The sequence below is a fragment of the Erinaceus europaeus genome, chromosome 11, assembly GCF_950295315.1.
Source record: "Erinaceus europaeus chromosome 11, mEriEur2.1, whole genome shotgun sequence".
Classification (NCBI taxonomy): Eukaryota; Metazoa; Chordata; class Mammalia; order Eulipotyphla; family Erinaceidae; genus Erinaceus; species Erinaceus europaeus.
In genome coordinates, this window is record NC_080172.1 from 68,761,525 (window position 1) to 68,786,794 (window position 25,270).

The window sequence follows — 25,270 nt, forward strand, 5'->3', positions numbered from 1 at the left end:
TTGATGTAGTCCCATAGGTTTATACTTGCCTTAGTCTTCTTTGTAATTAGATTCGTTTCATTGAAAATGTCTTTAAAATTTATGCGGAAAAAAGTTCTGCCAATATTTTCCTCTAAGTATCTGATAGTTTCTGGTCTAACATCCAACTCCTTGATCCACTTGGAATTTACTTTTGTATTTGGTGAAATACAGTGATTCAGTTTCATTCTTCTGCATGTTTCAACCCATTGTTTCCAACACCATTTGTTGAAGAGACTCTGCTTCCCCCATATAATAGTCTGGGCCCCTTTGTCAAAGATTAGATGTCCATACGTGTGGGGCCTCATTTCTGGGCTCTAATTCTATTCCACTGGTCAGTGTGTCTGTTCATGTTCCAGTACCAAGCAGTTTTGATGACAATGGCCCCAGTTTGAGATCTGGCAGTGTGATGCCTCTGGTTCTGTTCTTTTTTCTCAAGATTGTTTTTGCAATTCTAGGTCTTTTCTGGTTCCAGATAAACATTTGTAGCATTTTTTCTATTCTCCTAAAAAATGTGCTTGGGATCTTGATGGGGATAGCATTAAATTTGTAGATGGCTCTGGGTAATATATTCATTTTGATGATGTTAATTCTCCCAACCCATGAACATGGAATATCTTTCCACTTCTTTGTGTCTTTTTCAATTTCTTTGAGTAGTGACTCATAATTTTCAGTATACAAGTCTTTCACTTCTTTGGTTAGGTTTACTCCTAGATATTATATTGTTTTTGTTGCTATAGAAAAAGGAACTGATTTCTGGATTTCAATTTCTTCTAACTTAGTGTTTGCATAGAGGAATGTCACTGACTTTTGAATGTTAATTTTATAGCCTGACACATTACTGTATTGCCTGATGATTTCCAAAAGCTTCTTGCTGGATTCCTTAGGTTTTTCCATGTATACTATCATGTCATCTGCAAATAAGGAGAGTTTGACTTCTTCTCTTCCAATCTGTATGCCTTTAATTCCTTGCTCCTGCCTGATTGCTATGGCAAGAACTTCCAACACTATGTTGAATAGTAATGGTGATAGTGGGCAGCCCTGTCTAGTACCTGATTTGAGTGGAAATGCTTCCAGTTGTTCACCATTGAGTATGATGTTGGCTGTAGGTTTGCTATATATAGACTCCACTATCTTCAGGAATTTTCCATCTATTCCTATTTTTTGTAGTGTTTTGATCATAAAGGGATGTTGTATTTTGTCAAAGGCTTTCTCTGCATCTATTGATATGACCATGTGGTTTTTGGTCTTGCTTTTGTTGATGTGGTGGATCACATTGATTGATTTATGTATATTAAACCAACCTTGCATGCCTGGGATAAACCCCACTTGGTCATGATGAACAATTTTTTTGATATACTGCTGTATACGGTTGGCTAGAATTTTGTTCAATATTTTCGCATCTATGTTCATCAGAGATATTGGTCTGTAGTTTTCTTTTTTGGTTGTGTCCCTGTCTGCTTTTGGTATCAGGGTGATGTTGGCTTCATAGAAGCTGGCAGGGAGTATTCCAGTGTGTTCAATCTTCTGGAAGACTTTTAAAAGTAGAGGTATTAGTTCTTCTTTGAAAGTTTTGTAGAATTCATTTGTAAAACCATCTGGTCCAGGACTTTTATTTTTGGGAAGATTTTTGATAACTGTTTCAATTTCATTAGCTGTGATGGGCCTGTTCATGTTATCCACTTCCTCTTTACTTAGTTTTGGAAGTTGGTAGGTATCTAGGAAATCATTCATTTCTTCCAGGTTCTCTAGCTTGGTGGCATATAGTTGTTCATAGAAGCCTCACATGATATGTTGAATTTCTGCAGTGTCTGTTGTGATTTCTCCTCTTTCATTTACTATCCGATTTATTTGGGTCTTCTCCCTTTTTTGTTTTGTGAGTCTGGCTAAAGGTTTGTCGATTTTGTTTACTCTTTCGAAGAACCAACATTTACTTTCATTGATCTTTTGTATGGTTTTCCTATTCTCAATGTTATTTATTTCTGCCCTAACTTTAGTAATTTCTGTCCTTCTGGTTGCTTTAGGGTTCCTTTGTTGTTCTTCTTCTAGGTCTTTGAGATGTGCAATCAGGCTGTTTATTTGTGCCTTTTCTTGGTTCCTAATGTGTGCTTGTATAGCTATGAACTTCCCTCTTAGGACTGCTTTAGCTGTGTCCCAAATATTTTGATAGCTTGTGTCTTCATTTTCATTGAACTCTCGAAACATTTTGATTTCTTCCTTGATTTCCTCTTTGACCCAGAAGTTGTTAAGAAGTGTACTGTTGAGCTTCCACATTTTGGCACTGTTACTAATCTTTTGTTGATTGTTAAGTGTTAGTTTAATTCCACTGTGGTCTGAGAAGATGCTTGGGATGATTTCAGTGCTCTTGAATAGGCTGATGCTGTCTTTGTGGCCTAACATATGGTCTATCCTTGAGAATGATCCATGTGGATTTGAGTAAAATGTGTATTCCAGTTTCTTGGGATGAATGACTCTGAAAATGTCCAATAGTTCTAGTTTATCTATCTCTTCATTTAGCTCCCTTATGTCTTTACTGATTTTCTTCCTGGATGATCTGTCAAGTTGAGATAGTGGGGTGTTGAAGTCCCCTACTATGATTGTGTTACTGTTAATATATTGCTGTAGCTCTTTCAGTAGAAGTTTGATGTATTTAGATGGCTTCTCATTGGGTGCATAGATATTAATAATTGCTAAGTCCTCTTGATTGACTGATCCTCTGAGCATTAAGTAGTGTCCATTCCTATCTTTTTTAATCTTATCTATTTTAAAGTCTATCATGTCAGATATGAGAATAGCTGTTCCTGCCCTTTTTTGTGGGCCATTGGCTTGTATGATAGTTTTCCATCCTTTCACTTTAAGTCTGTGTTTGTCTTGTTGCGTTAGGTGAGTTTCCTGTAGACAACATATTGTTGGGTTGTGTTTTCTGATCCATCTTCCTACTCTGTGTCTTTTAATAGGTGAATTCAGGCCATTGACATTTATTGATATCAAAGATTGAAGATATTTTAAAGCCATTCTTGTAGAGTTTTAGAGTGTTTTGATATATGTCCTATTTGTGGTGGTCTGGTTGTTTATAGGAGACCTTTCAGAACTTCTTTCAGGGCAGGCTTGGTGATGGTTGCTTCCTTCAACTGTTGCTTGTCTGACAAGGTTTTGATGCTTCCATCTAGTCTGAATGACAATCTAGCAGAATATAGTATTCTTGGCTGAAAGCCTTTCTCATTGAGCACTCGATAGATATCTTGCCATTCTCTTCTGGCCTGTAGTGTTTGTATGGAGAAGTCTGCTGCTAATCTTATGGGTTTTCCTTTGTAGGTGACTCTTTGTTTTTCTCTTGCAGCCTTGAGGATCCTTTCTTTATCCTTATTCCTTTCCAATCTAAGTATGACATGTCTTGGTGTCTTTAGGTCTGGGTTAATTCTGTTTGGGACCCTCTGGGCTTCTTGAATCTTTATGTCTTTGGTGTTGTCTAGACTAGAGAAATTTTCAGCTATTATGGCCTGGAGAACGCTTTCTTCCTCCCCTTCTCTTTCTTCCTCTGGTAAGCCAATAATACGTATATTGTTTCTTTTGAAGTCATCCTATAGGACTCTGTTGTTGTTTTCAGCATCTCTTAATCTCTTTTTGAGATCTCTTACTTCTTTTTTAGTTGTCTCTAATTCATCCTCAATCTTGCTAATTCTGTCTTCAGCCTCATTGATTCTATTCTCTCTGCCCTCTACTGTTTTCTGGAGTTCATCTATTTTGTTGCCCTGCTCTGATACTGTTTTAGCTTGTTCAGCTAGTTGCCTTCTTAGCTCAGCGATTTCAGCTTTCAGCTCTCTAATAACCATGAGATAATTAGAGTTTTCTTCCATATTCTCATTTGTTGTTCCTGCATTTCTGATTACAATTTTTTCAAATTCTTTACTCACTCCTGTTATTATTTCCTTAGCTAATGTTTGGATGTTGAACTCGTTGTTTTGTGCTTCACCCTCTGGAGGACTTTTAGCTGGACTCTTGTCCTGGTTCGAGTCTCCAATATTTTTTCTTGTTGTTTTAACCATTTTATATAAGTTAACAGTTTTTTCAATCCCTGAGTTGGAGTTCAGTGGTGTAATAGCCTTTTTTTTCCCCCTGTAGGCTATGGGAGCCTGAGGGCTTTTAAACTATCAGTAGGCTTCTTAGCTTAATCACTGACTCCTGACCAAGAGATAAAGCAGGGTGTGGCAGAGATAATCCAGTGGTTATGCAAAGAGACTATCACAGCCCCTCAGCTATGCCACCGAGGTATAGGTCTTCTCCTGAGTTTCCCGGTTAGATCTCTGTCCCCTGGTGTCCCTCCCTGTTGCTGCTCCAGATTCTGAGGGTAGTAGCAATGGAGACTCAGAGTTGCACTTGGTGAGTCTCTGGGGAGTCCTTTCCTCCCTTCAGCTGTCCCCTTGTTGTGGAGCAGACTGGAGGTGGTGTCTCCACTGATAAACTGCTGAACTGTTAGCAGTCACTTAATCTCTCCTTAGGCCCCTCTCTCCTCTCTGTCACTAGCCACGAGTGTTTGTACTCACGGGTGATTTACTGGGTTCCTGTGGTCATTCTAGTCCTGTCTTGTTTCGGTCCGGGTGGTCTCCTTTGGTATTCCTAGTTGATCCGGGAGAGGAGAGGATAGGAGAGAAAGCGATCTCAGGTCTTGAAACTTTACATCAGGCTCAACTTGACGCTGTTAACTGGCTATGGAAGAAGGGCAAACACTAGAAGAAGATCTACGGGGAAATCCAAGGATTCCCTGTCTAGGACCCTGGGTGGTGAGGTGACAGGCGTAGTCTTATTAGGCAGAATTATGCTGGCCCAGTTTCTAGTAGGGAAACTGTCAGGTTGCCAGAAGATGTGTTAAGGATGTCATGCCACTCCTATATTGTTCCAGGTTCTGATAAATTAAACTTAATATTTTAAATTTAAAAAAAATTTTCATTTTAATTTTTGTCACCAAGGTTATCACTGGGGCTTGGGCTTTGTTGCTCCCAGAGGTGAATTTTTTTCCTTTTTCTTTTTTAATAGAGGGTGGGAAAGGGACACCCTCCCCTGCATTGCTCCACCACTTGGGAAGATTTCCCCCTGCAGGTGGGGACTGGAGTATTGAACCTTGGTCCTTGCACATGGTAACATGTACACTGCACAAGGTGCAATACCATCCAGCCCAGCATTTTATAGTTTTACTGATATTTCACTGCCTCTATTAGGACTGTACTAAAAGTTTGTGAGGACTGACAAAATAGCTCATTTAGACAAAACACTTTTTTTTTTTTGTCATGTGTCCTGCCCAGGTTTGGACCTACTTTGGTGCTCTGGTTTCTTAACTCCCTGTAAACCTACAACTCCCTGCCATCTCCCACTTTATAACTGAAATAGCTTTCTTTTTAAATTTTTAATTTTTTAAACAATTTTTTTTCTTTTTTTGCCTCCAGGGTTATTGCTGGGGCTCCGTGCCTGCACTACGAATCCACTGCTCCTGGAAGCTATTTTTTTTCCCTTTTGTTGCCCTTGTTGAAAATTTTACTTATTAATAGTTTGTTACAAGACTGTAAGATTACAGTATATAGTTCCATATCCTACTTACCACTAAAGTTCTTTTTTTTAATTTATTTTTTATTTAAGAAAGGATAAATTAACAAAACCATAGGGTAAGAGGGGTACAACTCCCACCACCCAACCTCCATATCCCATCCCCTCCCCTGATAGCTTTCCCATTCTCTATCCCTCTGGGAGCATGGACCCAGGGTCATTGTGGGTTGCAGAAGGTGGAAGGTCTGGCTTCTGTAATTGCTTCCTTGCTGAACATGGACGTTGACTGGTCGGTCCATACTCCCAGTCTGCCTCTTTCTTTCCCTAGTAGAGACCTAGTAGGTGGGTCTCTGGGGAAGCGGAGCTCCAGGACACATTGGTGGGGTCTTCAGTCCAGGGAAGCCTGGCCGGCATCCTGATGGCATCTGGCACCTGGTGGCTGAAAAGAGAGTTAACATACAAAGCCAAACAAATTGTTGAGCAATCATGGACTCAAAGGTTGGAATAGTGGAGAGGAAGTGTTAGGGGGGTACTCACTCCAAACTCTAGTGTACTTCTGCTTTCAGGTATATATTTTACACTAGTTTATGGATACATGTGAACATACGCTCTCTCTCACAGAACCTGGTCTATATTTAGGTTTTGGGACTTTGTTAGAAAGTGAACCACCTGGTGAGGGGTAGACATGCAGCTTCCTGGGTCGGTGGGGTTGGGTGGGTGGGATGGGACACACTCTTTTGGTGGTGGGAATGGTGTTTATGTACACTCCTAGTAAAGTGTAGTCATATAAATCACTAGTTAATTAATATGAGGGGGGGGAAATTAATTGTATGTCTCAAAGTTTTCAAAACACAGACTGAGTCCTTTTAATATATAGTCTGTGTATTTGATATGCAGACTATCTCAAAAGCCTAGACCAAGTAGATCAGAAGCAACCAATGGCACAGCTATATACAAGATACTGGGTACCAGCAAACCCTAACAAAAGGACTTTTCAAAGTTTACCTAATTACCACTAAAGTTCTGTATCCCCACCCTCCCAACTCCCAAAGATAAGCAACATAGTTCTTATAAATCAATAGCTTAAAAAAAAAATTTGTGGGATCTTATGCATCTTTTTCAGGCAGCAAAAAATGGAGAAAAAAGACCACAGAAAGATCAACCGGGGAAAGTTTCCCTTTGTCATTCCAGAGAAGGCACTGTACTGGGACTCAATTCTCAGTAAGTTGAGGGGTCTGGGACTATGGGTGCTCACCATGTAATGCCCCTCTCTGTGGGATCTTCGGGGGGGGGGGGAGTGATATCACTTTCTAGATAGCATTATCCTTGCTACAGTGTTGCATGTTGTATTTTTGTAGTATTTAAAGATTAATGATTGGCTACATTTAAGGAAGATATAGACAAGCAAGGTGAAAGCTCCTGTGCCTGATTTTTGGCTAGAGCTGCAGGACTACAGACCTGTCATTACACCACCTCAGTCTCTGTGTTACTATTTTTGCAGTGCAACCCAAGATCTGTACCTGATAAGTCACAGGAGAGTTGTGTCTACTTGTCCACACATTTCAGAGATAAAAGAGCTGGGAGGAGGCTCAGAGGATACTAGTGTTTGGAATGCTTTTTCTTTTTCTCTCTCTCTTTTTCTTTTTAAGGCATAGGTTCTTTTCTCCAAAGATTGTTTAAGCAGAAAAACATCTGTGGCAGAACTTCTCTGGGTGGAGAAGGTGGGGTCAACTCTGCTGTGGTAACTTCTGAGCATGAAAATCACTGCAGAATCTAATCTTCCCGGTTTATACACTGGAAAAATGGGACCACAGAGCTAATGAGGCTTATCTGTCAAATAGTTGGTTAGCCAAAGGCCTTTGCTCAATACTATCTCTCTCTCTTTTTTATTTTTATTAAGGAAATGTTACAAGACTTGTTATATCAAGGTACAGTTTCCACACACCTCACCTAGCACCAAAGTGTCCTTGAACTTCAGGGAAAGGAACAGAGCTCGCTACCCTTTATAGTCTTCCCCCTCTATGCTCCTTAATAACCTCAGATCTACAGACATAGGCTAAGAGTTTATATATTTCTGTTGGTTTGTTTCCTAAATCCCACATAGGAGTGGGGTCATTTTGCATTTTTCAACTTGATATTCTTTCTACATCACTTTAAGTTCACTATCATTATCTACAGATGATACATTTCCTAAACACAGACACAGGTTTTCAATGCAGGCTCCGATAAGCTTTGGGGCTGGCGCCTGAGACACTTGGGGAGACCACGAGTCCTCTTTATCTCTGTGTTGCAACAGATTGGAAATGAATAACTATGGAACCCAGCTGCCATCTATTAAGCCAGATACTCAAGATACTTGCCCAGACATGAGATACTACCACTCTAATTTTTTCAAAACACTATTCTTTTCATAAAAAACATGTTTTATTAACATGAAATAGATTTACTAATTTTTTTTGTTTTAAAAGACATAATAATATTTCTGTCGGGAGTCGGGCTGTAGCGCAGCGGGTTAAGCACAGGTGGCGCAAAGCACAAGGACCGGCATAAGGATCCTGGTTCGAACCCCGGCTCCCCACCTGCAGGGGAGTCGCTTCACAGGCTGTGAAACAGGTCTGCAGGTGTCTATTTTTCTCTCCTCCTCTCTGTCTTCCCCTCCTCTCTCCATTTCTCTCTGTCCTATCCAACAACGACAACAACAATAATAACTACAACAATAAAACAACAAGGGCAACAAAAGGGAATAAATAAATAAAAATAAATATTTTTAAAAAAAGAAAAAAAATTAAAAAAAATATTTCTGTCAATGCCTCCATTTAAATATTCTAAAAAACAAGCTTCAGGACTGCCTGTTCAGTTTTGGGGTGACCTCAGTGATTCTACACATGACTTGAGCTTTATAATTCATGTTCAGCTGATTGTTGTACGATAGCTTTTATCCTGTGTGTGTGTGGGAACCCACTAAAAGGTATCTAAAATGGAGTATTCTATGTTATGGTATATGTTAGTTCTTTAGAGCTATTACTTAACTAATCAATTTATTTATTTTTACCACCAGGTTGTTTTCTGGGCTTTATGCTTGTATGATTCTGCCACTGTTGGTGGACTCTTTATATAATTTTTGATAGAGTATGAGAGATAGAGAAGGAGAGACAGAGAGAGGAGAGATACCATAGTGCTTCTCCAATGCTCGTGAAGCTTTTCCTTTGCATGGTGCTCCCAGGTGGTGACTAAGGACTGGAATCTGGGTCCTTGTGCATAATAAGGTATGTGCTCTACCAGGAGAGCCATCTCCCAACCCTTGAGTCCTTAATTTTAAGAGTTTAAGAGGATTCTGCAGTAAATGGTTTGATGAATATATATAATTTAAATGTAACAACAGTACTGTAATGTAGGATTTTTTCCTTATTTTATAGATAAGGAGATAGAGGTCCAGAGAAATTAAGTGACTTGGCCAGGGTCAAAGAGTTGGTGCATTAGTTGTCTCTTTACTGCTGTGTAATGAAGCATCCAAAACTCAGTAGCTCAAAGAACAGACCATTATTATCTTTCAGTTTCTGTGAGTCAAGCATTTAGAAGCAACTTAAACCAGGAAGCTTAAGTCCAATGTCTCTCATGAGGCTGCAGTCAAGATTTGCCAGTACTGCCATCATCTTAAGGCTGAACTGGGACTGAAAAGTGAGCTTCAAAGATGGTTGACTCACAGGATTATTGACAGGTCTCAGTTTTGTACCATGTGTGCCTCTTCATTGTCTGGTCCAGAGTTAGTCTGACATGGCAGCCAGCTTCTATGAGCAAGTGATTCAAGAGAAGACCAGGATGGTGGCTTCAATGTCTTTTATGACCTACTTTAGGAAATTCTACATCACTATGACTTTATTCTATTTGTTAGAAACAAGTCACAGATCCTACCCCAAACTCAAGCAGAAAGGAATGAGGCTTCACATTTTGAGAAACATGTCAGAGAGTCTTTGGACATATTTCCAACTATCACAGCTAATGAGTTGCTGAACTAGACTTATACATCGCATGGTCTTTCAGGGTATGTTCCCATCCTATATTTGCAACTTCCCTGAGTTTAGGATTGAGACAGGACAGAGAGAAATTAAGAGAGCATTCAATAATTACTGACTGAGATTTGGGAAAGAAAAACACCTCTGTAAAGCTGATTCTATTTGTGATTTACACTTGGTTACAGTAGTGGGGAGCTGGCAGTGGCTCACCTAGTAAGAGTACACACACATCACCATGTTTGAGGACCCAGGTTGGAGCCCCTGGTTACTGCATAGGGATGTCTTAGGGGGAATCTTTATAATGGTAGAGTAGTGCTTCAAGTATCTCTCCTCTTTCTGTCTCTCCCTCTACTAAGAAGGGAGAAAAATGAAGTGGTGGTAGAGTTGTATAGGTAGAATCCCAGCAATAAAGCTGATAGCAAAGAAAAAAGAAAGGAAGGGAGAAAGAAAGAAAGAAAGAAAGAAAGAAAGAAAGAAATGATAAAGAAAGATACAAAGGAATGTAATCATGAGCAAACTAAACAGGCAGCATTTGTGGCAGGTTTGTCTCCAACCTCACCTCTCCTGTAGTTGAGATGTTGTTTGGACACTCAAACTTGACCTGTATACCAGCCTGGGCCATGCTTCTGTGATCTGGCTTTATCTGGAGAAGTCTTCTGACCACAGCCACCTGCTGAACAAGTCTAGACTTCCACCAAACACATGTGCTCTCCACTACTGGCCTTTCATGCCCATAGTACATCTGCTTTGCTATGCATCGGACCTAGATTTAAACCTGGCTCTCAATTGGAGGAAGCTTCATTGCTGTGGTATCTTTCCCTCTCAACCTCAGTCTTCATCTGGGTGTGGGGGAAGGCCTGGAGTGATAAAGCTCCAGTGATAAGAATGGCAAACGCTAGAAGAAGAAGTGATAAGAATAATAAAAACTGTTACAGACATATTTTTCAGTTGTCAGAACACCAAATGCCACCATATGGCCAGTAAATCTCCTTGATATACAGCTGGAGAAGTTGAGCATTTAGGTGTCAAATTAATGTATACCTTCCGTGTTTAGAATGAGCTCTACTTTCCACGTATTTGATAATAGTCAAGAAACTCACAACAAGGGCAACAAAAGGGAATAAATAAATAAAATAAATATTAAAAAAAATAGTCAAGAAACTCACACTTTTATTGTCTTATTTTTGTTGTTGTTGTTGTAGATTCTGACACAGGGCACAGTTGCTATAATTATAGCACTGAACCAAAGAGTATTAAATGTGAGAACTGTGGTACTGAGTTTCATTCTTTCCCAGGAGTCTGCAGCAAAGAACCATTTCAAGGTGAGAGCTACTAGATCAGGGGGCTCAGAAAGAAGTCATGAGGGAGCACACTGGGTTAAGTGCACAAAGTGTGAAGCACAAGGACTGGCATAAGGATCCCGGTTTGATGCCCAGCTCCCCACCTGCAGAGGGGTTACTTCACAAGTGGTGAAGCAGGTCTGCATGTGTTTATCTTTCTCTCCACCTTTCTGTCTTCCCCTCCTCTTTCAATAATAACAACAACAATGGGGAAAATGTCTGCCAGGAATAGTGGATTAGTAGTGCAGGCACTGAGCCCCAGCAATAAACATGGGGGCAAAAAAAGAAAAAGAAAAGAAAAAAAGAAAAAAATCAAGGATCTGGAGAAGATGTAGTTTGTAGCTATGCAGAAATTTAGGATGGAGGTCTGGACTGGTCTTTACATTATGGCTGTTCTGTCCTTGTGCTATATGATACTGTTATTGCAACATATCTTCTATATGTTGGGCACCAATCCATGGACAGTCTCAATAAACCTGCTGTGCTGACTCCACTTGCTATGCCACTGAGAGCAGGCTCAAATATCAAGACCTATAGCATCATCCTATAAATATCAAGACCTATAGCAAGGGACTGGGGATTGCACTGCTGAGCAGTTGGTCTTTCCCTGTATCACTCAGTCATTCTCCGTCTAGGAAGTTGCATGCAAGCAGACATTGACATTTGCAACACTTCTGGTCACTCCCCCACCCCACCTTCAACTTTCAGTAGTAATAAGTACCTCCCCCTGGGTGAGCTTCTTTTACCTTATAAAGGTTGTGTCCTTCCTTAAAAATTAAACCTTCCAATTTGAATAGCAAGTTATGGCTATGGAACTTCTGATGGGTGGGTGGGGAGGGGAGGAAATGTCATGAGAGGTGACAGCTATTGTTTCCAGGCCATGAGATGTACTTTGAATCTTTACTTCTTTTAGAATTTCATTATAGATACAATATTCCAGGAGAAAGTTACTTAAACCATGGTAAAAGAAGTACCTTTGGCCAGCTCTGCTTTTTAAATGAAAATAAAAATTCTTCATCTTGTAAGTACTTAGTCCTGCATGATCTCATCTCTGTAAGTGCCCCATTCTCCCAGGTGTGGGAGGTCCATAGCATAAGGAAGGGACACTACTTCCATTTGGGGAGCCTCTGCCTCCTTCAGTCTGCTTCCCAGATCTCTAACCCTCACCTGATAACCCATGGTGAGTACTGCAGCTAGATGGCAAGGGACTGGGGATAAGACATGATATTCTAGCGATAAAGTTGAAATTCTGAACTTTCAGAATTAGGTGCTATTTAAAAATTTTTAAAAAATATTTATTTATTTATTTATTCCCTTTTGGTTTTATTGTTGTAGTTATTATTGTTGTTGCTAGATAGGACAGGGAGAAATGGAGAGAGAAGGGGAAGACAGAGGGGGGAGAGAAAGAGACACCTGCAGACCTACTTCACTGCCTGTGAAGCGACTCCCCTGCAGATGGGGAGCCAGGGCTCGAACCGGGATCCTTATGCCGGTCCTTGGGCTTTGCGCCACCTGCGCTTAACCCACTATGCTACTGCCCGACTCCCTGATTTTTTTTTTAAAAAACAAATCACCAATATTTGCTACCCATGAATGATTTGCTAATCATATAGGTGTAAGGCCACAGCCCTGAGAAATATATGAGTGTGTACACACACACACACAAACACACACACACACACACACACACACACACACACACACACACACAAACACATACACACACACACACAGTTAAATTTCTTTTTCTGTGGGAGTCGGGCTGTAGCGCAGCGGGTTAAGCGCAGGTGGCGCAAAGCACAAGGACCGGCATAAGGACCCCGGTTCGAACCCCGGCTCCCCACCTGCAGGGGAGTCGCTTCACAGGCGGTGAAGCAGGTCTGCAGGTGTCTATCTTTCTCTCCTCCTCTCTGTCTTCCCCTCCTCTCTCCATGTCTCTCTGTCCTATCCAACAACGACAACAACAATAATAGCTACAACAATAAAACAACAAGGGCAACAAAAGGGAATAAATAAAATAAATATTAAAAAAAAAATTTCTTTTTCTGTATTCTGAATACTTGGTAGAAATTTTTTTTTTCCCATGCCAACTAACTTTCACATTAATATTTATGAAATGGTTTCTTCATATGGAAATTTTCAGGAAATGATATGCACACAACCATTTAAAGATTACTTTTGATTATCTGAATTAATCACAGATAATATTTTTCAGCTTGTCCAGAACCTAAAGGGAGCTATTCCCAGAGAACAAATTCAAAATTCTCTCAAGATAAATATGAGCCCCTATCAGGAGAGTAAGTATTATTTTATTATTAATGATGACAAAAATGGCTACCCATTGGTTGGTACATACAGTATGCTTGGAACATTAAATTACCTATTAAAGATCACTTAGCTCACTAGTAGAGCCAGGATTCAAACTTAAGTCCTACTAATATTTCAACCGTTCATTGACTCAATCAACAAATATTTAAGTATCAACCATAGGGTGTTGTGCTAGGCACTGAGGATAATGACAAAGTAAACTATTGTTCCTGCCTTCATGGAGTTTATTCTTTTTGGCAGTCAGATGGTCTTTCTAAGTGCCAGGGAAGAAGCACATAGAATATTAAGCTCCAAAGGATAAGTATGGGTGATCGAGCAGGGGAACATGGTGTACAGGTGAAGAATATTCTAGTCTAAGAGTACTCTCTAGGGTGGAAAGGACCTTGGTAAATTCAGGAAGAGTGGCTGGAGTCTAAAAGAGGAAGTGGCAGTGGGAAAGATGGTGCTGGTGAGGAAGATGGTGGGATGGGCAGTGTCAAACTCTGAAGTGACTTGTCAGAGACAGGAAGGAGCTCAGAGTCTTATGAATAATAGGAAGCCAATAAAAAATTAACCAGGGCATGCATATATGTGTATGTACATGTATATACATACATATACATATACATATATATATATATATATATATATATATATATACATACATTAGAGTTTTACAGAATCACTCTAGGAATGATCTAGAAGGAGAGGGACTGGATATAAGTCAAAGGTCGGAGCATAGATGCCAAATATGAGATTAATACAATGCTCTAGATGAGACGATAGAAGATCATGGAGATGGAAAGAGCAAAGTCCAATATTCACAAGCTAAAATAAGACAGAATCAACAATAGAGTAGGCAAGAGTTTAAGCTCTGCAGTCACATTCATCCTGATCACAATACCTTCCACTGTTATAATGTTTAAGAATGTGGTCTGTAGGACCAGTTAAAAAAAAAACAAACCAACAAACAAACAAACCCTCACAGGGATGGCTGCTGCCACACCTGGTTGAGTGAATGTTACACTGCGCAAGGACCCAGGTTCAAGTTCCTGGTCCCTACATGCAGGTTCATGAGTGGTGAAGCAGTGCTTCAGGTGTCTCTCTGTCTCTCTCCCTCTCTATCTTCCCCTTCCATCTCGATTTATGGCTGTCTCTGTCCAATAAATAAATATAATAAAAATAAATTAAAAATAAAAACCCCAGCTCACTTGGATATTGTGCTGCTTTACCATATGTGCAACCCAGGTTCAAGTCCTATCCCCACTGCACTGAAAGGAAGCTTCAGTGCTGTGACCACTTTCATTGTTTCTCTACCTTCCTGTCTCTAAGGGGGGTGGGGGGTGGAGAATGTGGTTTCTAGGGACTTTTGGGTTCACATCTTGGCTCTTTGTCTCTGGGCAAGTACTTGACCTCTGTTCCTATTTTTCCCTATTATATTTTTCCGTAATGGAAATAGTAAATGGTAATGGTGACAGTGCTAAACCTATTAAGGAATTAACCAATGCATATTAGGCTCAAAACTCAAGCAAATGATGAATCACTCAAGCAAACGATGGATTATTCTTACTCTTGACAGTGATGACTGGTTGACTGTGAGCACGTAGAGGACTGAAACGCCTCCTCTCCCTACTGTACCCCATTGTCATGCTCTGTCTAGTTTTATATAGTTCAGGATCCTCATCTGCAAGGGGATTGGGGGGAAGCTTCACAAGTAGTGAAGCAGTGCTGCAGGTATACTTTCTCGCTCCCTCTCTTACCCTCCTTCCCTCTCAATTTATCTGTATCCAAAATACATAAAATAGTTTATAGTTAAAGACCCCTGATGTTGAATCACTTCTGTCAGTTGAAGAATACGACAGTGCAATAGACTAACCTTCAGAATCACTTGATGTTAAGGTGCTAGGGGGAGAAGGATGAAGGGAGGCTTTAAGTTCAGAAGCATTTAAAATCAGTTTCTAGAGATGATATTGTTCACAAACACTGTCTGTACCAAAGAAGTAATTCTCTTTCTTTCTTTCTTTCTTTCTTTCTTTCTTTCTTTCTTTCTTTCTTTCTTTCTCTCTCTCTCTCTCTCTCTCTCTCTCTCTCTCTCTCTTTCTTTCTTTCTTTCTTTCTTTCTTTCCCTCCAGGGTTATTGTTGGGGCTGGGTGCCTGCACTACGAATCACTGCTCCTGGAGGCCATTTTTCTCCATCTTGTTGCCCTTGTGTAGCTGTTATTGTTGTTATATAAGACAGACAGAAATGGAGAGAGGAGGGGAAGACAGAGAGGAGGACAGAAAGATAGACACCTGCAGACCCGCTTCACTGCTTGTGAAGCGACTCCCCTGCAGGTGGGGAGCTGAGGGCTCTAACCTAGATCCTTATGCCGGCCCTTGAGCTTTGCACCATGTGCACTTAACCTGCAGCACAGCCTGCCCCAACCCCCCTGAAGAAGTAATTCTTAACAGGAGGGATCTCAACCTGGGAGGAATGAGAGAATGGCTCCATGTCAGACCTGTCACCAGGCAAACATCTCCTCATAATATCCCTTAGAGGGCTACAACTCATGACTGGGCTAACATAACTCCAGTCACATAGATTTTATGAATGAAACCACCTAGAACTGTGCAGTGTACAACCTGATCAACCTAATGTACATAGTGGCCCTTATTTGCAGAGTTAGGACTATCATGACTAAGAGATAGGCTGAGAGAGAGAGAGAGAGAGAGAGAGAGACTCATAGTTTTGTTTCCTAGAGCACTGCTTAGCTCTACTTATGATGGTGCTGGATGGGACCTTTGGTGCTTCAGGAATGAAAGTCCTTTTGCATAACCATTATGTTATATTCCTAGCCTGCAGAATCATAGTTTTAATGTAGTAGGGGAGGTTTTTACTGAGAGAGGCACTGCCTTTTTACTGCTTCTGCCTTCTTTGCAGTGGTAGACTCATTGCTACTAGAATGAAGGCAATTCAAGGTACCTGCAATTGGGAGTTTTCTATTTATTTCATAAATATGCAGGGCAGAAGCCTCAGAAGAATGAAAACTGAAATAAAATAAAAAAAATAAAATCTCATTTGAATCTTAGCTCTTTCTGTGGTAATGGAAAAGGAGATAAATTGGGGGCCAGGTGATTAACAGTTAACCAGGTACAGCTGGTTAACTGCATACATTACACACAATGCCCAAGGACCCAGGTTCAAGCCCCTTGTCCCCATCTGCAGGGGGAAAGCTTCACAAGTGGTGAAGCAGGGCTGTAGGTGTCTGTCTTTCTCTCTCTATCTCTCCTACCCCCTCAGTTTCTCCCTGTCTCTACCCAATAATAAATAAAGATAAAAAGAATCTTAAAAAATAAAACTTAAAAAAAAAAGAAAAGGAGATAAACCAATAGGCACAGTAACAGCGGGACTAAGAGCGACATAAGACAGAGGATGTGCACATTCCTCACACCACCCTAAAGTCACAGGACTGAGTATGGCACTTAACACACAAGTCTCAAATGTGCTTTTGTCTTCCAGGAAAATTCATAAGCCTTTTGTGACCTACAGTGCAGACCTTGCTACACCCTCACCTCATTTCCACTCCTGCAAGATTTCTGGAAGCAAGCCCTTATGCAACGCTAGCAGCACTAAAAGAATGGAATCTGATGTGAGCCAAAAAAAATCCTAGAAATTTTCTAACTTCCAAGTCTGCTCTTGATGACCACAACACTGATGGCTTTTAAATTATTACAGTGTGGGAGCATCAGAGATTACTTTCCTAAAAAACAACTGTGCTCAGCACTAACATAAAGTCTGAGCAGCCAGATGGTTTACATTATTCCTCAGTTGATTCCAAGGGAAATTTCCGGAGAAAGTGTTTGGTGGGTGGTGGCTCAGTTACAGGACTCCCCTGGCTCAGGCTTGAAGGTCCCTGTTGCTGCTCTCTGTCTCTATTCAATGGGTCTGTTCCAGTAGGTGGGGCTAGAGCTGCCAGCAGTTTCCTATTTTCACACTGGTAACTCTATGTCCAGGCCAATTCCAAATGCTCCCACAGGCACTGTTTCCCTGTGTGCCTTCCCAGTGCTAAGGGTCTCTAAAACTCCTTAAAGTCACCCTAAGGCTTTGCTTCTTTCTCTCTTCTCTCTTGCAGTTGTCTCTTTGCAGCAGGTCAACACCCCAGCAGGTTGCTGACCTCACCGTCTGACTCATGCTCATCAGTCACACGTTTGTCTTTTTTTTTTTTTTCTATTCCTTTTCCCTAGAAAATAAATTCCACCACAGACTGGTTTCCTAGGAAATGAACTGAAACACAGAAAAAGACTGGGTGGAAAAACAGAGTACTCCAAAATTCCATCTAGAAATGCTTTATAGTGAGAGAAGTGAATTAACAGACATAGTAAATTTAAGTAATTAAAATGTGTGATTTTTTTCCCCCCTCTGCAGACTTTAAACACATCTTTGGACTATGCCCTAAGGACAACAACCATTTTGAAAGAAACTACTGAACAAATGATTAAAGCTATAGCAGAAGATCTTGCCAAAGTAAAAAGATGGAGAAATAGACTAAGGCATTAGTTTGACTGGTGGACAAGAATTTGAAAGAAAAAAGCAAAGAACTTTTTCTTTCCACCATAAAAGTACTTACTTAGTGCACAATTCACGAAGGTAACTTTCTAGAGAAAACACCAAAATTGTAAGAAATAAGGGATACGGCATTAGGAAAAGAAGAAAGAGATGGGGGATAAAAATGCTTGAGTGAGAAAAAAAATTAATGATTCTTAAAAAGTAAAAACCAACCAAGAAATAATTATTTAAAAATAGGTGTTATTCATAACTCATACTAAGGCAAAACTAAAAGTGCTCTTACTTGATTTCTGTCCTATATAAAATTCCCATGATGTGCTTCTACTACTTGTTTAAAGACTTATTGAAATCATAAATATACAAGAATGAATACTCCTAGGTTAAAAAGCTATCTGGGGGTAGAGCTGTGGTGGCACACCTGGTTGAGTGCACATGCTACAATGTGCAAGAACCTGGGTTCAAGCCCACCTGTAGGGGGAGAGCTTCTTGAGGGGTGAAACAGAGCTGGAGTTCTCTCTCTCCCCTCTTCCCTCTCAATTCTGTCTGTCTCTATTCAATAAATTTTTAAAAAGTTAAACAAACAAAAATCTATTTGGGACAAATGTGAAGGCAACTTAGGGAGTAAGTAAATTTACAGCATCTCATGCAGAATGTTAGAATAAAATTTTGACTTGTTCCTTTACGATTGATTTATAAATAACAAAGCAGCAAATTACTGTTTTTTTTTTTCTAAGTCCTTGTAATAGCATTCATTTGGAGTTTCTGAAAAATAGCACTCTATCCACTAGAACTTTGTGTATTGATATGGAGAGAGTTAAATCCATTTCAACTTTGAAATTTTTTATGGTGACATTAGTAGCTGCTATTCATCTAGCTGGTTACAGAATGGGCTATTTTTAACTTTGGATTTAAAAATTGGCTTAAGGTGTCTTGGAAGAAATAATGCAGAGACCAGCTTGACCTGTGGCTAAATTTACTTTAATCTGTGGGACACTATAAGAAAGATAGTTGAGACTGATAGAATTTTTTTTTTGTTTTTGTTTTTTTCTCCTCCAGGATTATTTCTGGGGCTCGGTGCCTGCACCATGAATCCAAAGCTCCTGGAGGCTATTTTTTTCCTCTTTTGTGCCCTAGTTGTTTTATGGTTGTTGTAGTTATTATTATTGTTTTTATTGCTGTCATTATTGTTGGATAGGACAAAGAGAAATGGAGAGAGGAGGGGAAGACAGAGGGGGAGAGAAAGATAGACACCTGCAGACCTACTTCACCACCTGTGAAGCAACTCCACAGCAGGTGGGGAGCCGGGGACTGGAACTGGGATCCTTATGCCAATTCTTGTGCTTTGTGCCACGTGCGCTTAACCCGCTGCACTACCGCCTGACTCCTGATAGAATTTTTAAGAGGAAAAAAAAATACTTAAACTGTGTATATGCAAGGAGGATTCTTGATTCATCACATATCTAAATTTAATCAAAGCTTGATAATCTATTTTGTATGTCAAGCATTACTGTCTGTCTCTAAACTTAAAAGTATACTTTTGTGGCTAGGTTGAAGTGTTCTTATGAGGTTCATTGGTATTTATTTATTTATTTTTATGGGGGGAAGAATTGTTGTTTTTAAAAATCACATTTATTTAGTTATGTATTTATTTGTTTTACCAAAACACTTTTTTTTCCTTTATACACCCACATACCTGCTTCACTGCTTGTGAAGCGACCCCCTTGCAGGTGGGGAGCAGGGGCTTGAACCAGGACCCTTTATCGGGTCCTTGCACTTCCTACTATTTGCGATTAATCTGGTGCGTTACCTCTGGACCCTTTATTCACTTTCTCTTTCTTTCTTTTTTTTTTTTGATAATTCTTTTTTATTCTTATTTTTTAAAAGGTTTTATTTATAAAATGGAAACACTGACAAGACCATTGGATAAGAGGGATATAATTCCATACAATTCCCACCACCAGAACTCCATATTCCATCCCCTCCCCTGATAGGTTTCCTATTCCTTATCCCTCTGGGAGTATGGACCCAGGGTGCAGAAGGTGGAAGGTCTGGCTTCTGTAATTGCTTCCCTGCTGAACATGGGCATTGACAGGTTGATCCATACTCCCAGCCTGTCTCTCTCTCTCTTTCCCCAGTGGGGCAGAGCACCAGAGCACTTCTTAGCTGACCTATGGTGGTGCTGGGAATTGAATCTGGGATGTTCAGTGGACATACTAGCTTTGAACTTTTTTCGGGAGGGAGGGGGTTCAACACTCATAGGCATCTAATAAAAGCTATGTTCTATTCTATGGAAAAGGGATATACAGGGGGGCCAGGCCATGGTGCACCTGATTAAGCACACATAGTATTAAGCACAAGGAGCCCCACAAGGATCTAGGTTCGAGCCCCTACTCTCCACCAGCAGGGGGGATGCTTCACAAACTTCAAAGCAGGTCTTTCTCTCTCCCTCTCTGTCTCCCATTCCTCTCCTAATTTCTGTCTTATCCAACAAAATGGAAAAAATGGCCACCAGGAGCAGTGGACTCATACTGTTGGTACCAAGCCCCAGCGATAACCCTGGAGGGAAAAAAAATTTTTTTTTTCTAAAGTTCATGAGCAACTCATGGCTTCCAGGGTAGAAAGGAGTTTCAAAACAAATGTTCAGGGGCTGGGTGGTAGCATAGCGGGTTAGGTGCACATGGTGGGAAATGCAAGGACAGGCTCAAGGATCCCAGTTCGAGCTTCCGGCTCCTCACCTGCAGGGGCATCGCTTCACAGGCAGTGAAGCAGGTCTGCAGGTGTCTGTCTTTCTCCCATTCTGTCTTCCCCTCCTCTCTCAATTTCTCTCTGTCCTATCCAACAACAACGACACCACTAACAACAATGATAAACAACAAGGGCAACAAAAGGGAAAAAATAACCTCCAGGAACAGTGAGTTCGTGGTGGGCACTGAGCCCCAGTGATAACCCTGGAAGCAAAAAACCAAAAACAAACAAAATAACAAACCTCCCCTGCTTTTGATGGCAGTATTATTTTAATTTTTTTTATTTATAAAGTGGAGATATTGACAAGAGTGGTCCAGGAGGTGGCGCAGTGGATAAAGCATTGGACTCTCAAGTAAGAGGTCTTGAGTTCAATCCTTGGCAGCACATGTACCAGAGTGATGTCTGGTTCTTTCTCTCTCCTCCTTTCTCATTAATAAATAAAAAATATTAAAAAAAGAAAAATATTGACAAGACCATAGGATAAGAGGGGTACAACTCCATAAAATTCCCACTACAAGAATTCCATATCCCATCCCCTCTTCTGATAGCTTTCTTATTCTTTATCCCTCTGGGGGTATGGACCCAGGACCATTAATTATGGGGTGCAGAAGGTGGAAGGTCTGGCTTCTGTAATTGCTTTACCACTGAACATGGGCATTGGCAGGTCAATCCATACTCCCAGTCTTCCTCCCCCCCTCTCTTTTTCCCTAGTGGGGCAAGGATCTGGGTAGGCAGGGCTCCAGGACACATTGGTGAGGTCATCTGCCCAGGGAAGTCAGGTTGGCATCATGGTACCATCTGGAACCTGGTGGCTGAAAAAGAGTTAACATATAAAGCAGAACAAATTGTTGACTAATGATGAACCTAAAGGCAAGAATATTGCAGATGAAGATTTGGGGTCTCTGTTTTGGAAAACGCTAGTAGGTCTATTTGGCCCATGGCCCAAGGGACCCATGACTTTACTAGTTTTTGCCTAAGTCTGACAGCTAATATGTAGGTGGACCCAGGTTATTGTCTGGGGAGATGGTGCCATAGATGGAAAAAGGACTAGAAAGCTGGATCAGGGAAGAGAGTAGCTCCCAAATATGGGAAAATTACATAAATATTGTTGACTATAAACCCCATTGATTTGATCTGATCTGGGGCCCATATTCAGCACAGGAGCCTATGTAACCTCTGTATCCCTGTAGGTCTGAACTCACATTCTGTGGTCACGGCTAGGAACATTCTAGACTGCACTAATATCAGGACCCATCTTCCTCAGGTAGAGTATGTTTGTTATCCAACCTCCCTTCGGAGAATGGAACAGTCCCTACCATTGTTGATGCACATTGAGGGCAAAGTCTTTTTTAAATTATTATTATTTGTTATTGGATAGAGACAGAGAGAAATTGAGAGAGAAGGGGGAGATAGAGAGGAAGAGATACAGAGAGATGCCTGCAGACCTGCTTCACCACCTGTGAAGTGACTCCCCTGCAGGTGGGGAGCCAGAAGCTCAAACTGGGATCCTAACCGGTCCTTGAGCTTTGCGCCACGTGTGCTTAACCCGCTGTGCTATTGACTGACTCCCAGAGGGCAAAGTCTTACAGGGCCCACAAAGGGATAAATTGTGTTGTTCCTGATAGAGATGACCAGTGACAGTGGAGAGAGGGATCTGTTGGAAGTCTAGGCCCATCATGTCCCCCATCATGTGGGAATCCCAGGACTCCCTGACTAGGGCCCCAGGTGATGGGGTGGCCTGGTAGTGACTAAACAGTCATCATTAGAGTATGGCAGTCTCTTGCCCTTATTCAGCTTTTGTAGTCCTTACTTTAATGCAATACTCATCAAAGTCCCACCAAGTTTAAGAGAATAGAACAAAAATTACAGTCATTTATCAGGAACCAGGAAACACCTAGAACTGCCAAAACAATCTTGAGGAAAAGAAACAGAAATGGAGGCATCACACTCCCAGATCTCAAACTATATTATATGGCCATCATCATCAAAATAACCTGGTACTGGAACAAAAATATGTACACAGACCAGTGGAACAGAAAGTCCAGAACTAACCCCCCACACCTATGGACATCTAATTTGTGATAAAGGGGGCCCAAACTATTAAATGGAGGAAGGAGGCTCTCTTCAATAAATGGTGCTGGGTTGAAACATGCAGAAGAATGAAACTGAACCACTTTATCTCACCAGAAACAAGTCAGTTCCAAATAGATCAAGGACCTGGATGTTCAACCAGAAATTATCAAGTACTTAGAGGAAAATACTGGTGGAACACTTTCCCACCTAAGCCTCAAGGACATCTTTGATGATACAAACCCAATTTCAAGGAAGACTAAAACAAAAACAAATCATTGGGACTACATCAAATTGAAAAGCTTCTGCAGAGCATAAGAAGCCATCACCCAAATAAAGAGACCCCTCACAGAATGGAGATCTTCATATGCCATACATCAAAACAGACTAATAACCAAAATATATAAAGAGCTCAGCAAACTTAGCAGCAAAAAAAGCAAATTACCCCATCCAAAAATGGGCAGAGGATATGAACACAACATTTACTACAGAAGAGATCCAAAAGGCTAACAAACATATGAAAAATTGCTCCAGGTTATTACTTACTGTCAGAGAAATGCAAATAAAGACAACATTGAGATACCACCTCCCCCCTGTGAGAATGTCATACATCAATAATGACAGCAGCAACAAATGCTGGAGAGGCTGGGAGGACAAAGATCTATGTGGGAATGTAAATTGGTCTGATGGCGGGAATGTCAATTGGTTCAACTTCTGTGGAGAGCAGTCTGGAGAACCCTCACAAGGCTAGAAGTAGATCTCCCATATGACCCAGTAATTTCTTTCCTAGGGCTATATCCCAAGGACTTCCTAACACCCAACTAAAAAGATTCGTGCACACCTATGTTCATAGCAGCACAATTCATAATAGCTAAAACCTGGAAGCAAACCAGGTGTTCAACAACAGATGAATGGCTGAGAAAGCTGTGGTCTATGCCGCTATCAAGAACAATAAACTTATCTTCTCTTGACCCATCTTGGATGGAGCTAGAAGGAATCATGTTAAGTGAGGTAAGTCAGAAAGAGAAAGACGAGTATGGGATGATCCCACTCATAAACAGAAGTTGAGAAATAACAATGATTTGTGAGACTATAAGTTAACAGGAGTGTGTATTAACACCTTTCCTACCCTCAAAGGTCTGTGCCCCTCTCTGCCTGCCACCCTACCAACTTATTCAACTTCCCCGGGGAAGTTGAATATCTACCCTCACCCTTCACCTAGAGATTTTTACTTTGGTGCCATACTCCAAACTCAGTCAGATTCTGCTTTGAGTTTCTCTTTCTGTTCTTCAGAGGTTATATAGGTTCTTGTGATAAATATGAATATATATCTATATATGAATCTATATATCTATATATGAATCTATATATCTATCTATATCTATATCTATATGGGTCTTGAATCAGATTAATGTGGTAGTTAACTGTATTTATATATTGTCTTCAAGTTTGGGAGCTATTTTCTGCCCTAACCCAGCGTCCTATTTCTATTCTCAACTCTGACTACATCTTGCCAGACAATATTCTTAGTCTATCTCCATGTTAACTATCAAGCTCAAGCAAAATTGCTAAAGTCAGTGACCCCTGGAACATAAATAAGATAGACTTCCTAGATTCTTACCACCCTAAAATACTTATTCTCACTTGCTCTATTTCTGCTTCCTGTTTATTAAACATTTTGTCCTGTTTATATCTTGAAAATTTTTTTTATTTATGAAAAGGAAACATTGACTAAACCATAGGATAAGAGGGGTACAACTTCACACAACTTCCACCACCAGAGCTCTGTATCCCATCCCCTCCCCTGATAGCTTTCCTATTCTTTAACCCTCTGGGAGTATGGACCCAAGGTCATTGTGGGATACAGAAGGTTTAGCCACCAAACTGCAGATGCTACTGATACCATCCTAAATTCCCTGGATGGACGACTTCACCAATGTGTCCCAGAACATTACCTCTCTAGAGCCCTACCCCACTAGAAAGAAACAGTAGGAATATGGATCAACCTGCCAATGCCCATACCCAGAGAAGCAATTATAGAAGCCAGAACTCCCCCCACCTTCTGCACCCCAAAATGACTTTTGGTCCATACTCCCAGAGGGTGAGAAATGTTAGGGAAAGATAACTAGACGACTCTGAAACCCAATTCTATAAGCACCCAGAGAGAGAAGAGGGAAAAAAGTAAAGACATTTGGAAGTAGTAATATGTGTAGGCGTGACTTTGAAAGGAAGAGAAGGCAGGACCACAGAAAAAAAAGGCAAAATATAGATCGTTATGCAAATAGTCAACCTATATATGTGACCTTGGGAGAACCACTGTAGTGGAGGCAATGGGGACACAGAACTCTGGTGGTCAGAATAGTGTGAAATTGTTCCCATTATCTTGTAATTTTGTTTTTATTATTTTTTAATAGTTTATCTCTAATTTATTATTAGATAGAGACAGAGAAATTGAGAGGGGAGGAAGAGATTGAAGGGAGGAGAGAAAGAGAGACATCTGCAGCTCTACTTTACCACTAGTGAAGCTTTCCCCCTGCAGGTGGGGTCCAGGGGCTTGAACCTGGGTCCTTGCACACTATAGTGTGTGCACTTAACCAGGTGCACCACCACCTGGCCCCTTATCTTGTAATTTTGTAAACAAGTATTAAATTACTAATAAAAAAGAAAAAAAATATGGTCTACAGGAAAGGACA

The 25,270-nt window shown here is 40.7% G+C and overlaps 1 protein-coding gene and 1 long non-coding RNA gene across 2 annotated transcripts in view; both read left to right on the top strand.

Annotated features, from left to right (window-relative positions):
- Positions 1-17,834, top strand: part of AKNAD1 (AKNA domain containing 1) — a 62,647-nt gene extending 44,813 nt beyond the window's left edge. The window contains exons 9-14 of the mRNA XM_060201967.1: positions 6,680-6,777; positions 10,772-10,891; positions 11,823-11,930; positions 13,125-13,206; positions 16,716-16,845; positions 17,622-17,834. Coding sequence (XP_060057950.1) covers positions 6,680-6,777; positions 10,772-10,891; positions 11,823-11,930; positions 13,125-13,206; positions 16,716-16,845; positions 17,622-17,753 — 670 coding nt within the window. The 3' untranslated portion in view covers positions 17,754-17,834. The remainder of the gene's footprint in view (positions 1-6,679; positions 6,778-10,771; positions 10,892-11,822; positions 11,931-13,124; positions 13,207-16,715; positions 16,846-17,621) is intronic.
- Positions 1-25,270, top strand: part of LOC132541405 (uncharacterized) — a 101,315-nt gene that overhangs the window by 50,558 nt on the left and 25,487 nt on the right. The window lies entirely within an intron of this gene.